This window comes from Chrysochloris asiatica, unplaced genomic scaffold (genome assembly GCF_000296735.1).
Source record: "Chrysochloris asiatica unplaced genomic scaffold, ChrAsi1.0 scaffold00238, whole genome shotgun sequence".
In the NCBI taxonomy this organism is placed as follows: Eukaryota; Metazoa; Chordata; class Mammalia; order Afrosoricida; family Chrysochloridae; genus Chrysochloris; species Chrysochloris asiatica.
In genome coordinates, this window is record NW_006408756.1 from 4314087 (window position 1) to 4327705 (window position 13619).

General features: G+C 48.4%; 1 protein-coding gene across 1 annotated transcript in view; it reads right to left on the reverse strand.

Annotated features, from left to right (window-relative positions):
* CDH26 (cadherin 26) overlaps positions 1–13619 on the reverse strand; it is a 43713-nt gene continuing 30094 nt past the window's right edge. Inside the window, exons 10-17 of the mRNA XM_006873399.1 lie at positions 13172–13314; positions 11030–11251; positions 9703–9930; positions 8157–8290; positions 4283–4360; positions 1467–1535; positions 130–190; positions 1–59 (exon numbers count right to left, since the gene is read on the reverse strand). Coding sequence (XP_006873461.1) covers positions 1–59; positions 130–190; positions 1467–1535; positions 4283–4360; positions 8157–8290; positions 9703–9930; positions 11030–11251; positions 13172–13314 — 994 coding nt within the window. The remainder of the gene's footprint in view (positions 60–129; positions 191–1466; positions 1536–4282; positions 4361–8156; positions 8291–9702; positions 9931–11029; positions 11252–13171; positions 13315–13619) is intronic.

Genomic DNA, 13619 nt, shown 5'->3' on the forward strand with positions numbered 1-13619 from the left:
CTACTTGCTTCCTCCCTCCTGCTCTGCCCCCACCTCCACCCGCCAGCCTCCACCAGCAACTGCAGCAGCAGAGAGGTGAGAGAATGACTAGAAGCGGCTTCTGTGAGGTTTGAATGTGAATTTGCACACAGTCCGCCTTGCGTTCGATTTCACAGAACGTATCAGTGTCACAGATGTACGCATGTAGAAACTGTTAGATTGGCCTGTGGAAAATCAGAGGCCCCTGAAGGACCAATAAGGCACAACTATCAGGGCACAAAGCCCTCACAATGCAGGGTTCATATATCACCTTTGTGCAAGAGAGAGATTGTTATCTTAGCTCAAATGCAGTCTGAGCAAAGATACAGAATTATAAAGATTTTTAATTCTTTATAAGAATCTCACCATCATAAACATTTGATACGATACCACCGTGGTTCCTGGGTCTCAGATACCCCTTTCAGATCTCTATCAGAAAAGTAAACTTGTGCTAGGACACTAGCTAGTTCATTAGAAAACCAAATAAGGTCCATAGTTAAGATTTGTTCCAACATCAGTCCTCTGGTTTAGATAATGTACTTCCTGCTACGGACTGAACTGTGGACTGTCCCATCCCCCAAATATGTACCAACTTGGCTGGGCCATGATCCGCAGTAGCTTGGCAATTAGGTTGTGATGCCTTCATTGCCCATGCTCTGATCAGCCAACCAGTTGTAAGAAGAGTAGGGGGATGCAGTACCTTGATCTCTTCACAGCCCTGATCCCATGTAAGGGGGGTGTATGGGGGGGGAGGGGTGGCCTGCATCCCCTTTTATCTAGCAAGAGATAAAGGGAGGGAAGCGAGCAGAGAGAGAGGACCAAAAGTAAAGCATGTCCTTTGGACCTGGGGTCCCTGTGCTGAGACACTCCTAGACCCAGGGGAAGATTGATGGCAGTGACCCTCGCCCAGAACCAACAGACAGACAGGTTTCCTTCAGAGCACTCTGAACTCAGACTTGTCGTTTTCAATTGTGAGAGGATTAATTCTGTTTGTCAAAAACCGTCCACTTGGGGTATTTCTGTGGTACTTGAAAAGCGGAAATGTGCTTTGTCAAGTTAGTGGTTGCATTTGATCCCAAATCAAGATGGAAGTAAGTATTCGATGGGATGCACATAAACTACTTTTGTGTGTACTCTAAGGAGTGCTGATGGCACTGTACGATAAGCAATGGACTGCTAACTACAAAAGTTGGCAGTTCAAACCCACCAGCCGCTCCACAGGAGAAACACAGCGCGTAAAGGTTTACATCCTCAGAAGCCCTGCTTGCTGGCTCTGGTGGCAGTGAACTTTCGGGATTTTTTAGAGAGATGGGGGAAGGTAAATGGGTGATGAGGCAGGCCTGTTCTCAGACATTCATCGACTGTCTCCTAGAATCTTCTGGAAGGTTCACTGCTCAGGGAACTAGCAGTGAGGCCACCCCAGCAGAGAGCCCAGGCCTGTGACTCACCAGGATCTCCACGGCCGCGTGTAACAGGCCTGAAGTATCAGCCATCAAGGGGGGCTTCTCATTCACATCCTAGGGGAGAATGTCGATTTACTCAGAAGGTAATGCCCACCCTCCCAGCTGTGTGCACCCTTGCATACCTCCCCCTGCTCCTGTGTACACAAAACCAACATGAGAATGAGGGGGGTGCAAAGTGGAAGAAGGGAAGGAACCGTAGAGATGATGAAAAAGGCAGATGGTTGTAAAATAGAACTGTGTGCCAATCCCAGACTCAGATCCCAACATTCTCTTGCCTATGACACTGGGTTGTCATTGTTGGGTGCCCAAGAGTCAATTTCACATCAAAGCAACCCCAAGCACCATGAAGTTTTCTAGGCCCTCATGGCTCTGGGAGTTAGGCGTTGGGCTACTAACTACAAAGACAGTAGTTCAAGCCCACCAGCCACTCCTCATAAGACAGATGAGTCTGCCAGCTCCCATAAAGATCAACTGCCTTGTAAACCCCATAGAGGGTCGCTATGAGTCAGAACTGGCTCGATGGCAGAGGGCGGACTGGGTTTCATCTTTACAAATGCAAGTCTCCAGGCTTTCCTCTTGGGCAGCCACTGGCGGGTATGAATGACCAGCCTTTGGGTTAGGATCCGAGCACTCAGTGAGCCCCCAGAGATGTCTGAACACTGTACTACACATGGCCAAGATCTAGAAGGTGGCCTAGCAGATGAAGCTGTTTACATTCAGGGATGGGAATGAGGCAATGTTTGCCATGGATTTCTGTTTACGTGAACATAGGCTCCTTCAACAATAAATAAAAATGTTAAAGAAAAGGAAACAGGCAATGGGCCTTAGCAGTGGGTTTGAAGCAGTGTTTTAAATAGCAGGTTCCCCAATAAATCACAAGTGACAGCTATGTTCAGCCCAGAGCTGAGTAAGTTTACTCAGCCAGTCACCCCGTGTGCATCTGGTACCTGTAGGACCTGTGAGGGAACCAGGGAATGAAAGCTGTAGGCATTGGCTTCCTCCCACATAGGGTTCTGGGGGGAACTCAAGGGGATTCTCTCTGCAGTGTGTGTACCCCAGGGGTGCTCAGTAAAGCTGATCTATTAGGGGCTTATCAGGACAAGCGCTTCTTCTTGAAGAAGTCTGTTGTTGTAAAGTGCCCTACAGTGGATTCTAACTCATGGTGACCTTGTAGAGGGTTTCCGAAGAGGAGCTGGTGAGTTTGAGCCACCGACCTTGCGGTTAACAGTTCAGTGTTCATTTTATAATGCGACACCAGGATTCCTTCATTAAGAAGTCTGGGGATGAGTTAAAAACCAACTGCCATCCGTAGACTCTAAACTGTGGAAACCCCATGGGGTTCTCAGGGGCTGACTGTATAGAAGTAGATCACCAGGCCTTTCTGCAAAGGCACCTCTGGACCAAAGCCCCCAACCTTTGGGCTAGCCATTGTGTGTGCCACCTGCAGCCCATGGAACTTTTGTGGGACCAAGAAGGAGGCAGCCATTTCCCAGGAGTGTGCAGGATGGGTGGACAGAGCACTGGCTAGGCTTGGGCCCTGTACTCTCATTGGCCAGGCACCCAGGGGGATAAGACACAAACTGCTCAACATTATAGAAGGGAATATTTAGCTGTTTGAGGGAAACAGGATTTTAAATAATATTGAATTGCATATATGGTGAGATTATTCCCTAATCTTTTTTTAACTGCATCAAGGGGCTAGCTCAGTTTGGTGTTAGCATCTCCTCCCTGATGCCCCTCAAGTACCAGTTACTGTCCCCTTTTAACTGACAGAGGACTCCCCTCCCCCTTCACCAACAGTTTCTGCCTGTGTCTACTTTCACACCTGGACACTCACCTGCCCTTTTTCTACAAGTAAAACTGGATTTGGAATAACCACAAGGTCAGCGGTTCAAACCCACCAGCTGCTCCTCAGAAACCCTAGAAAGGGTCACTGAGTCAGAACCAAGTCACAGCATTCAATGACAACTGAATTTTGCTTTATAATTGTGATGCAGTTGCCTTTTTAAATAAAGTCGGTTTTAAATAAATATAGGTTCCTTTAGAAACAAATGTACTTAATTTGGAAATGAATCCAAATTTAAAGAAAACAAATACTACACAAGTGGTAAGAGTCTCTGGATAGTACAGTGAACACCCTGGGCTGCTGATGCAACAGTGGGAAGCTTGAGTCCATCTAGAGGCACCTCAGAAGAAAGACCTGGCAACTTGAAAAAATCAGCCCATTGTGGCGAGTGGGAAAGTGTCTACAGAAGGCACTTCTGTTCTGATGCATACTCCAACTCCCCTCACTGTGAGCTGGAATTAACTTGACAGCTACCAGTTAAGGTTAACACAAGTGGTCTTTGTATACAGCCCTGGTGTGGCACTGTGGGTTAACGTACTGGACCGCAACATAAGTTTGAATCACAAGGTCGGTGGTTCAAGCTCACCAGCTGCTCCTCGGAAACCCTATACAGGGTTGCTATGGGTTGGAACCGACTCGATGGCACGTAACAAAAACAACAACAGTGTATATGGCCCATTATGGAGGTGGCACCCAGAGACTGAAATTTGGGGCACACTGGATGATCTGACACAGGTGTTATATGGGAGAAAATGTGACAAGGAGAGGCAAAGGTATGTTGGTTTGAGTGAAATCTCAAGTCACACAGGGCTTTGTGGGTGGAGGGGTAGCCAGCTTGCAGGCAGACCTTTCTAGGTGTGGGCGTGGGTGTGGGAGGAGCAGCCAGGGTGTCCATGGAAATGTAATCACAATCACACCTTGGTTTGAAGCCAAGCAGCAAGTAAACTGGCCTTACCTTTGCACCTGGCCTGGCCCCGCCCACAGCTGTGTTGACCTGCAGGACTACTGTTGGATCTCCGACACCTGTGCATACCTGTGGAATAAATGGAAAGCAATATGAGAGGGCTGGCAACAAGCCAGAAAGCCATCTGGTGGGGGTAGGGGCCTGGAATAAAGCCAGAAGGAATTTTTCCACAAACTTTTTGAAAACGCTTTATATAACAGGAGGGGCAGGAATAAAATTAGAAAAAAATATGATGTGTGGGGAAAGACTGGAATAAAACAAACAAACAAAAAACTCAGAGTAAAATGTCTCCCACAGGCAGATTGTGTCTACACCATCACAGATACCTTCAGACACCTGTCCCAGGGAGAAAGAGGCCTGCCTCTACCTCTAGATGCTTTATTTGAGGCGGAGGGAAGTGTGTTATTGTCTATTTGGTCATTGTGGGATGAGCGGACAAGTTTTATGTTGTGCAGTTTTTCGTGTGAAGTGATGGTAAAATCTGGACCCTGAAAGCTGTCCCCATGTCAGCCTCCCAACACGGATTCATGGGTTCCTGCTGCCAGGCAGCATTTTCAGCACTGCTTCATTTATTCCTCATGCAGCAGACTGGGGGACTCGGGCTTTGACGTGTGCGGGGCTTCTTGGGCTAAGGGCTCATTAGCTCCTCCAAGGAGAGGGCAGATGTCTACGTAGTTCACCCTGATCTAGAAACGTTCCTCCAGTTCAGTGGCAGACTAGGAAAACGTGGGCGGAATCAGCGATAGCGTCTGGGATGAAGTGAGATGCTGCAGGGAACAGAGTGTTCCTGATGGGTGGGGGTGTGGCCCTGTAATACTATAGGAATCCTGGGGTGGCGCTGTGGGATAAAGCACTAGACAGCAGTTCGGTTTGAACTGCAAGGTCGGCGGTTCAAATTCACCAGCTGCTCCTCAAAAATCCTACACAGGGTCACTGTGAGTCAGAACCGAAGGCACTTAACAACAAGTACACAATCAGGCAGGGCAGACAGGTCAAGAAGCATGCATGTGGAGATGGTTGTTATTGATGGTGGTGTCAAGTTCTTTCTCCTGTAGGAGTGAGTAGAACTGCCCCACAGGGGTTTCTAGGCTATAGTCTTGTTCCGAAGCAGCTCTGGTAGTATACCAGATGACAAACTGGGCCGCTAACCGCTAGGTCAGCAGTTTGAATCTACCATTTGCTCCCTTAACAACTCTGTATGGGGTTTCCAAGGAGCAGCTGGTGGGTTTGAACTGCCAGCTCTGTGGTTTAAAGTCCAGTGCTTATCCTACAGCATCACACATCAGTGGTTAAAAAGTTATTAAATATTGATTAAAGTTGATGATGTTACTATGACAACCACTTTTATCGAATGGGACTCCCTGGCTATTGAAAACATTTAACATGCTCCACTGTTAACTGCAAGGTTGGCAGTTCAAGTCCACCCAGAGGAGACTCGGAAGAAAATCCTGAGAATCTACCACCTAAAGACCAGTCATTGAAGACTCTAGGGAGCTCAGTTCTGCTCTGACACACCTCGTGGTTGCCAAGAGTCAAAAACAACGCGACAGCAACGGAGGCGGTTTTATTTTGTTATAAAAGAAGGCAGAGGCTCCTTGTCCTGAATAAGAGTTTCCTGTCCCTCAGACAGAGCCAATCTTGGATCAGTGCCCTTTTGTCACCCCCAGCCCATGTGGCCTCAGCCCCAGGGTAGGCACAGTCCCCTCCACGACTCAGCTTCTGTCCCTGCTTCCTCCTCCCAGGGTACAACCACTGCCCTCAACAGTACCCAGGTCACCCCCTTTCCTTCCAATGTCTACCCTCACATCTACTCCCCCAATATTCACCCCTGCAACCTTCACCCTCTCCAACATCCACCCTCCAGCACCCACCTGCCCATGTCCACCTCCACACTTACCCCCAATGTCCACCTCCTCAGTGTCCAACCCCCTATGTCTATGTCATAATGTCTACCCCTTACATCCATCCCCAATACCCACCTCTCCAACATCCATCCTTCCAATGTCTACCCACCAACATCCATCCCCCCCCATGTTCACCCTCCAATGTCCAACCCCCTACATCTATACCACAAGACCCCCAACAATAGCTACCCCCCATATGTTCACCCCCCATACCTATCACTGTAACATCCCCTCCAAGGTCTACCTCCATCATCTCAGCTCTAGCCCCCTCTAGGCTCAGCAGCCATAGCCCCATCCCACCCAGAGGGAGACCGAGACACAGTCCTAGAGCAGTTCCACAGGATGGTTGAGCGTCAAAGCAGAGACCTGGTGTATAAGGTAAGGGCTCCATCTGTCACACAAAGGTGTCAACACAGTACCTCTTAAAACTGCAAATACAATAAGTTAGCTGCTTCTCTCCTTGTTGTGGGGCTCGAGGCTGCTTTCATGGACTCAAGGCTGCTATCTATGGACTGTGCCTCGGCCTTCTTATTCCCATGCCAGGCAAGGCTAAAAGAAGAATGTGGTGGGTGAACCGATCTGCACATGCACAATATGACCTAGTGTTGTTACGGCCCCCTTGCCTTTCAGTCTGTAGCTTTACTCTCGTCTCAACTAGGAGAGAAAATATGGAAGGAATCCTAGAAGTTTCTGTTGACCTCCAACTTGGTCAACCACCAATTGTTTCTTTTTCTAGAGTATAAGCACGTTTACTCAAGCATAATGCCCAAGTTAACTGGAATCTGTCTCCCCTAAATCATCTCACCTGGTCCAAGAAGTCTCTTCTTTCTAGAAGAAAACTCACTGGTGGGGAGATCTAAGACTTCAGCAAAATGGGGTAACCTGACTCCCCAATGGGTGAAAGATGGTGATCCTCTTGGCATATCTGGTGCCCTCATGTTTGACACTCACCCACCAGCCCAAGTTCTCGGTAAGGACAGCCCAGAAGGTCCACTGTGTTTCCATCTCACTAACCCAACCCCAGTCCAGGGGGTTACCAGGATCACAACAAGGCAAGGCCAGTTGCAGAAGCAGCCGGTTTGGGAAACCAATCAGCACTGGCCAATGACTTTGTGTCAGTTGCCTCATGAGAATCCCATTCTTTGCTCCACACTTACTCAGTCTGTGAGGCTACTCTTCTGATACCCAAGTTACAGATGGGGGTGTGAGGTGAAGCAACATGTTCAGCACTAATGTAACACAGAAGCAGATCAGGAGCCCTGCTCTTGTCCCAAGCAGGCCAGCCTTCTCTGCACAGTCTCAACTCAGGGACGGTGGGGGAGTGGGCTCTGTCTTAACCGATAAGCCAACACAGACTCATAATTGATAAGGATGAAGCATTTCCATATGAATGGAAATGTTCTGCGAAAACATTTCTATCCAACAAAAGTCATTTCCCCTCTGAACAAGAATTCTCAAGTTCAGCACTACTGGCACTTTGGACAGGGCCACTGTCTGGAATGGAAACACTGCCCTGGCCACTGTCTGGTGTTAGTGGCATCCCTGGTCTCTACCCAGGAGGTGCCAACAGCGTCCCTCTCTCCTCCCAGTTAAGAAAATTTTAAATGTCTCCAGACATTGCCAAATGCCCCTTGTGACCATTGATGTTAGTGCCACCAAGTCAGTTCTGACTCATAGCAACCCTGTGTGGGGTTTCCAAGGAGCAGCTGGTGAGTTTGAACCACTGACTTTGTAGTTCAAACCAACCTTGCTGTCGAGTGCTTATCCTACAGCACCACATCTTGGGAGCCAAAATTGCCCAGTTGAGAGCCACTGGTCTAAATAATACTCCCATTTAGTTGAGTTGTTGTATCATTTTTGACTCAAGTCTGAGTGAGTGACATCAGCGAGGTCACAGTTAGTGAAAAGGGTACATATTCCTCACAGTGAAGTCACAAAGCACAAGGATCATTATCCAGTACCTGGGTTGAGACGGCTTTGCTCTCTTGGTTATACATGATCAGTGTCTGGACACCGGTGTCATCGCTCCGAATCCAGTGGCTGGACTTCTTGGCTTCAAACGCAAAATAACATCGCAGCAGAGAAAGCAGAGCTACTGTGGTGGAGAAAAGGGGGCGGCTCACCAACAACATCTCTTCCTCAATACAGTGAACCATGTGTTCCTGAAGATGACCGGAGCTCACCCCCACCAGGGAGGTTCAAGTGCTCAGAAGCAAAGATGTCACTTTCAGGACTGAGGTGTCCCTGATCCAAGTCAGGATGCAATCATCTCATATGAAAGCTGGACAGTGAACAATGAAGGGCAAAGAATGGAAGTGTTGACTATGCCATGGCCTACCAGAAGAAGGCACAAATCTCCCTTGTAAGAAGTACAGCCAGAATGCTCTCAGGACATGATATCAAGAGGGACCAGGGCCTAGAGAAGAACAGCATGCTTGGTAAAGTGGAGGGTCAGCGAATAAGAGGAAGAATCACAATGGCACAGAGGCTGCAGCAACGGACTCAAGCAGCCATGACGGTGAGGGTGGTGCTGAACTGGGTAGTGTTTTGGTCTGTAGGGTGTGGGGCCACTATGGATGGAGACAGATTCTATGGTGCCTCACAATCATAGAGGAGGCTCACGTTTTGTTTGCCTATAACTCAGCAGTAAATTGGTGTGGTCAAACTGGGTCTGATCATCTCTGTAGCTCGTTCAGCACCATTCCAGCCACAAATAGGTGTTCAATAACTGTTGGTTAAATATAGCCAGTAATGTTGCAGTTTCCGGGGAAAACTAGCTCCCTTGTTAGCCTTCTCCCAGCCCAGGAGCTGGAACAGCTGTACATTCACAGTTATCACAAACCTTAGGGGCCTGCTGGTTAGCTCTGCTGCTAACTATAAGAATGGAGGCCCAAGTTCACTCAGAGGCACCTTGGAAGAAAGACCTGGTGATCTACTTTGGAAAACTCAACCATTGTGAACTCCACAGAACACAGTTCTACTCTTACATACAAGGGGTCAAATCAACTCAACAACTGGTATTGGTTGTTGTTGTTGTTGTTGTTAAGTGCCATCGAGTCGGGTCCGACCCATAGCGACCCTGTACAGGGTTTCCGAGAGTGTAAATCTTTACGGGAGTAGAAAGCCTCATCTTTCTCCCGCGGAGCGGCTGGTAGTTTCGAACCGCTGACCTTAAGGTTCGCAGCCCGATTCGTAACCACTACGCTACCAGAGCTCCTTAGGGCCGCCCTTTAATGGTTCCATGATTGTAAATTTCTGCTTATTGACTAAACTATACCAAGTAACCCAGTGCTGTTGAACTGGTTCCAAGTCATGGTGACCCCAAGTGAAGAAGCAGTTCTGGCCACGTGGCAACCTCTGATCTAGGTCTGAGACCCTCAGAGCCATCCCACCGGGCTTCCTGTCATAACCTGTCCCCACCCCTCAGAAGACCCACTCCCCTGAATGAAGGTCTCCTGTTCCTCAGGTAGAGGTGTCCACCCAGGACATCCCCTCCCAACTACTGACCTGCCAGCACCAGGAAGGCAACACAGACAGGGATCAGCATCCCCATGGGGAGCCCAACTCCCGCTGTGTTAGCTGCTAGCTGGGCACAGGTGACTCCGCCAGGGCAGGAACACACCCTCACATACACAGTCTGCTTCTGGGAAAGGCCCTGCTGGTCTCCAATGCGAAGCGGCACAGAGTAATTCCCACTTGGGAGACTTCTCACCATCAACAGCTCCACAGAGCGACCTGCAAGGAGAAAGGAGCCTGTTAACCAGCCACTCCCTCCTGAGTTCATTTACCAACATCCAGGCACTGGTCTGGAGCCACCCACAGTGATGAAGAAGCAGAAGACCTATCCCAGGCAGCAATTTAAACCTGGTACTTTCTCTGCAAGGACACTTCTCACCAGGCAAGTGCCCGGGACCCGCAGAAGTCACCTGGCCATGTACAAGAAGTGCCTGAGACTATGGCAGCCAGAAACAGCACTCAGGTGTGGAGAGGTCACTTCCAGGTACCTAGACCCAGCTCTGTCTGACCACAGCTCACCTGGGTTTCCAATGACTTTAGATGTGGGGTCAACACTGGACCACAAGGTCAATTTGAATCCCAGGGTTGGCAAACTCACCAGCCACTCCTTGGAAACCCTATACTGGGTCACTATGAATTGGAAGCACTTAACAACAAGTCAGTACTGGAGTCCTGGTGTGGCACTGTAGGATAAGCACTGAATTGCTAACAACACAAATCAGCAGTTCAAACCCACCAGTCATTCCCTGGAAGTCCTATAGAGTCTATGTGAGTCGGAACCAACTCAATGGCACTTAACAACTACAGAAGCCAATATTACGGGTCCCTGGTGGCACAGCTTCTGACCAGGTCAGCAGTCCGGACCCACCAGGTGCCCCTGGGAGTGTGGGAAAGCACACAGCAGTTCTACTCTGTCCCATGGTGAATCCACTTGATGGCATTGAGTTTGGCTTTTAACATTAAACAGAGAAGGAAACAAGTGACCCCGCCTACCAAGCGAAGGAGCCCTGGTGGCACAGTGGTTAAGCACTTGGCTGCTAGCTGGTTGAGAGTTGGAACCCACCAGCTATTCCCTGGGGGGAAAGATGTGGCCTTAGCGCACCCTATAGGTCAGTTCCACCCCGTATTGCAGGGTCCCTGTAAGTCACAATCAACCAGACAGCAATGGGCAAGCCAGTATTTGTTGGTTTGTCGTGTTTGTGGTTGCAGTTGTGAAGTGCCGTGGAGTCCGTTCCTGCCCATAGTGACCCTGTACAGGATTTCCGAGGAGCGGCTGCTGAGCTAGAACCTCCTGTCCATTATCAACACAAGTACTCACCCCAGTTTTTCCCTAGTTCCCAAGTGCCGTCTGCATCATCCAGCTCAAAGGTAAACGGATCCGCATTGGGCTCCAAGTCCGGGTCTACTGCATCAATGCGAAGGGACGTCCTGCCTGCAGATGCACACACCTGCAGCAAAGGCTGGCGGAGCGAGGGGGCGTGGTCATTGACATCTGACAGGTGGAGCATCAGGGTCCCCGTACCAGTCTGCGGTGGAAGACCTTGTAAGAGAGGGCGCAGACTCAGCACTCAGGGGTGGGGGGTAAGGCCACTGCAGGTGTGCTCTTCATGCATGCACCCCACTGGGAATCGAATTCACTCCTCAGGGAAGGAATCGTGCAACTGAAACACAGGGGCGGCAGCCATATCACAGGGACTCTGGTGGCACAGTGGTTAAAGCATGTGGCTGCTAACTGAAAGGTCATCGGTTCAAACCCACTAGCTGCTCTGGGGGATAAAGAAGAGACCGTCTGCTTCCATCAACATTTATAGCCTTGAAAACCCTATGGAACAGTTGAGGTGTCCTATATAGAGGGTGTAGTGGTTACGAATCGGGTTTAGTGGTTACGAATCGGGCTGCAAACCACAAGGTCAGCAGTTCGAAACTACCAGCTGTTCCATGGGAAAAAGATGAGGCTTTCTGCTCCCGTAAAGATTTACAGCCTCGGAAACCCTGTACAGGGACACTATGAGTCGGAACTGACTCCACGGAACATAACAACAACAACAAACCCCATCTGGCAGCTCTGCGGGAGAAAGATCTGGTGATCTGCCCCACGAAAACCCTACGGGCAGTTGTAGCCTGTCACAGAACATATGTGTGTCTCAAGTTGACTCTGAGGCCCCAACACCACACCCTGCTCTAAGTCAGACATTGTACTCACCTGAGCTTGAACCTGTTTTCCTACTGTTTGGGGAATTCAGTGTCTGAGTAAGATACACGGACCCTTGCCACTTGCCCTCGCTTAAAGAAGCAGCAGAATGTGGAATCATCAGATAAATGAAAAGGTCCATGGTGACAGGGTTGAGGAAGGGACAGGGCAGGTGGGCAGTGGATGTGGCCATTCAAAGGCAGATGCAGGGGTTGCTTGGTGATGGAAGCGTTCAATGTACAATGTCAAGGTCTTGTCTGATACTATAAGCTAGTTTTGCAAGATTTTACATTGGGGGGAGCTAACCAGTTGTCCCAAGTCAACCCCAACTCATGGTGAGCCATGTGTGTCAGAGTGAAACCATGCCCCATAGGGTGTTCAGAAATGCCAAATCTTTCTTCCACGGCACCACTGCATGGACTCAAACTTCTAACCTTTTGGCTAGCAGCCAAGCAAGGGGACCATTAAAGCACTGAAGGCCTCCTTACTTCTTACAACTATACAGCTACATGCAAACCTACCATTATCTCAAGACAAAAAGCAAATAGCAGTCATACACACACACACACAAATAGCAGTCATGAGACCATCTAGAGTAGAACCGTGGAACCCTAGAACATTGACACCCCCACTTTCTTTCCCCTCAGTTAAGAGGAGGTATCTACCTTGAACAGCCTCAGAGCCAACATCCTACTATATCCAAGTGGTACAGACAGCTACAGATCACTGGGCCCCTAGGGTTTGGTTCACACGTTTTCTTAAACAAATTATTCAAGTTATTTGAAGATCTTTACTCAACTTTACGTTCTGGCAGGCTTCATCATTCAGCCTTGGGGGCCCTTAAGAACGTGTTGAAATGTACTCATAAAACTACTCATCCTGGTTTATGGCAAATTTGTCTTATAGTCACATTTGCCTGAGCTTATCTGCTCTTCCACGTTCAGGAAAACTGTGCTACGCATTTATTCCACATCATTGACTTTGACAAAATTCTAGGAACAGATAAAAAAAAAAACAGACATTGAGTTTAAATGCATCTTTCTCATGAGATTAATCATCTCTTCTCAATGATAATGCCTCTCTCCCAATGGTGTTTGTCTCTAGTTTGTCATTTCAAGAATCATCGTCTAAAACATCAGTGATGTGGGTGGAAAGTGATCAATGGTGTGATTGATACTCTCCCCAGTAGTGTCCAGAAACTTTCATCTGTGTTGTTTTCCCTCTGGAAACCAGAATGCCCATCTTCCCCAGTTTGGGGAAAACACTCACCATCATCAATGGCATGGACTACAATGGTGTAAAAGCTGTCCTTTACGTGAGGGGATTCTCGGTCGGTTTGCTTCCTGGTGGTCACTGCTCCTGAGTTTTCATCAACGGTGACCCAATTTTCTGGATCATGAACCAGTTTATAGCTTGTGTAAGGAAACACATACCGTGTTTAAAAATTTTTTAAAAAGTAACATCAAAGACCAATTACAATTTATCACAGCAAACACAATTTCTATCACAAGTAATTTGGGAGACTCTAAGAACAATTAAGCTCTGGGAGTATTTGTGAATTTAATGAAAGGCACAGATAACCAGAATAGAAACAGAATACCCTATGAGTTGACAAATCAACATTCCACAGTGTAACTGACTCCTCTTTTCCTCGGTGGGCCAAACATAACTATGCATATCTACCATGAACCACATGCCACCCTGGAAAAGAACCCAT